Source organism: Haplochromis burtoni, unplaced genomic scaffold (assembly GCF_018398535.1).
Source record: "Haplochromis burtoni strain Fernald_Lab_line unplaced genomic scaffold, NCSU_Asbu1 Contig_831, whole genome shotgun sequence".
Classification (NCBI taxonomy): domain Eukaryota; kingdom Metazoa; phylum Chordata; class Actinopteri; order Cichliformes; family Cichlidae; genus Haplochromis; species Haplochromis burtoni.
Window position 1 is genome coordinate 17,149 of NW_024583192.1, and position 2,442 is coordinate 19,590.

The 2,442-nt window shown below is 47.2% G+C and overlaps 1 protein-coding gene across 1 annotated transcript in view; it reads left to right on the plus strand.

Moving 5' to 3' along the window:
• The window catches only part of camk2a (calcium/calmodulin-dependent protein kinase II alpha), a 45,864-nt gene that overhangs the window by 14,104 nt on the left and 29,318 nt on the right, over positions 1-2,442 (plus strand). The window contains exon 4 of the mRNA XM_042215819.1: positions 1,705-1,759. Within this exon, the coding sequence (XP_042071753.1) occupies positions 1,705-1,759 (55 nt within the window). The remainder of the gene's footprint in view (positions 1-1,704; positions 1,760-2,442) is intronic.

Consider the following 2,442-nt stretch of genomic DNA (forward strand, 5'->3'; position numbering starts at 1 on the left):
CTTTAGTTTGTGTGAAAGGCAAGACAAGTTGTAAAAGAACACACACACACACACACACACACACACACACACACACACACACACACACACACACATATAATGAATCCATGCAGATGCTAACTGATGAACTAAATTTGTTTGGTTTTTAATTCAATCACAACCCAGGCAGTATCGGCCAACATGGCGCCTACATACTCTGAGAATGACGCAAATGAGGGTCTAGTCACTGAGATAACAGTGAATTATTTAAAGGTCTGTGACACACGCCGATTATTTTTATTTATTTATTTTATTTTTTACACCAAACACTAAATACAAAAGAACTCTGGCTGCGACAGTAGAAATATCTTCCCCGATAAAAAAACCCTCTATGTCCATGGAAACAAGACTGGCTGGTTTCGTGTGTGTGTGTGTGTGTGTGTGTGTGTGTGTGTGTGTGTGTGTGCTCACAGCTGGGTTTGCACTATGCGTGCTTGTAAGAGTGGGTGGATGAGTGTGAGTGAATCTTGTGTCTTTGTGCAAAGCTTGCCAGAGGTAGTGTAGGTGTATACTGTGTGTGTGTGTGAGTGTGAGTGAGGGGGGACGCGTGTGTATGACTAAGTGTATGTGTTTGTGTGTGTTACCATGCATGACTGCAATCCCCCACAAGCTTCCTTTGGTCTCTCTCTCACTTTGTGGTATATTACCCATTTTACTGCTGTGGGGAAATTGGTGTCACAAAGTGTGTATGTGTGTGTGTCTGCGTGTGCGTGCATGTGTGTTTGGTCTTTCTGAGGGGAAATTTCCTGCCCCTGGAAGCAGCTCTTGTCCTCAGGAATTTCCTGAGTGGGCAGACGGCGCTTCCTGAATAAATGTTGTTGTTGATGGTGTGTGTGTGTGTGTGTGTGTGTGTGTGTGTGTGTGTGTGGGCAGCAGCCTCTCTCTCCTCAGCTATAATACTTCCTATTAAACAATATAAGCGGAGAGCAGAAACAGACGCCTTCAGTTGGGCTCAGAGACGTCATCCAACAAGTTTCTCAAACTGCGAGGACCCCGTCACAGGAAGGACCTGATTAACTGTGACACGCCGTTTAAGAAACTCCATGTTTGATTTTCCAGAACAGAAATCGGAGCTTAAACTTATTGTTTTAGACTGAGGATGAACTGAGTCTGAGTGTCAGACAAAGAAGTCTTATTCTGATCTGTGAGTCATGCAGAGCTGCTCTGAGAGTCGCCTGTGAGGATGGGTCGGTTTAAATGTGTCAGAAGAAACCAGCATGGCTGATTCGCCCTTAGCCCCGCCCAGCTTGGACGGCACGCTCACTGACACATTACTAACAGCCACAGTCGGTGTTCAGCCTTAATCTTCAGCTGTTTCCTGTATGTATCTGCAGCCTTTCTAACATACAGCAGGGGGCGCCTCCTCTGCCCTGATTGGATGCAGTGTATGAGGAAATAAGCGTCCTGGTCAGCTGATCGGTGAGTTCAGTGAGGTGACAAGTTTGTGGTCTGATTGGATAAAACAGGAAGTTCATTTTGGAGATGATGGTCAGAGTCACAGCAGAGCAGGAAGCAGGAAGGCTTAAGGGTGGCAGAGGGAGAACCAATGACTGTGACCTCTGACCTCGGCCAGCAGCTGCGTGGCGAGCAGCTGCGTGTGCGCTCTGTGGGGTTGACGTGGTGTAACGGGAAAATAAAATGTCTGCTTTCCTTTCTGTCTTCCAGTTCGGCTGCATGACAGCATCTCGGAGGAGGGGCATCATTACCTCATCTTTGACCTGTGAGTGTCTCGTCATGCTGTTTGTGACACACCTGAGCTCCTCACATCCACACTGAAAACACCACGAAGGCTCCGTGATGCCACCAGTGGGTGGTGTCACTGTGGCTACAACTGTCCTTTATACCGTGATTTTGACCCTACCCACACCCCTTTCTTACACCACCACCAATGAAAACCACAGAAATCAGTGAGACAAGCAAACAGAATCCAAATATTCAAACAGAGGTGAAGCACATCTGTCCACAGGTAAGCAGCTTATCCACCCAGTGCCCTCCACCCAGTGCCCTCCACCTACAGCCGCTACATTATCTTTTGAATCTTGTATAACAAAAAGGGCTTTGAAATGAATGAAACCTCTGTCAGTGCCCCAGGCGGCTGTGGCTACAATGTAGCTGCCATCACCAGTGTGTGAATGTGTGTGTGGATGGGTGGATGACAGGATGTGTAAAGCGCTTTGGGGTCCTTAGGGACTAGAAAAGCGCTATACAAATGCAGGCCATTTACATTAAGAGCCCCTCCACCCAGTGTCCCCACTTCCAAAGGTCAAAACCGTGCACTTTCCTGATGTTGTGTGTTTGTGTGTCTCAGGGTTGTGTAGTTTCCTGACGTTGTGTGTTTGTGTGTCTCATGGTTGTGTAATTTCCTGACGTTGTGTGTTTGTGTGTCTCAGGGTTGTGTAGTTT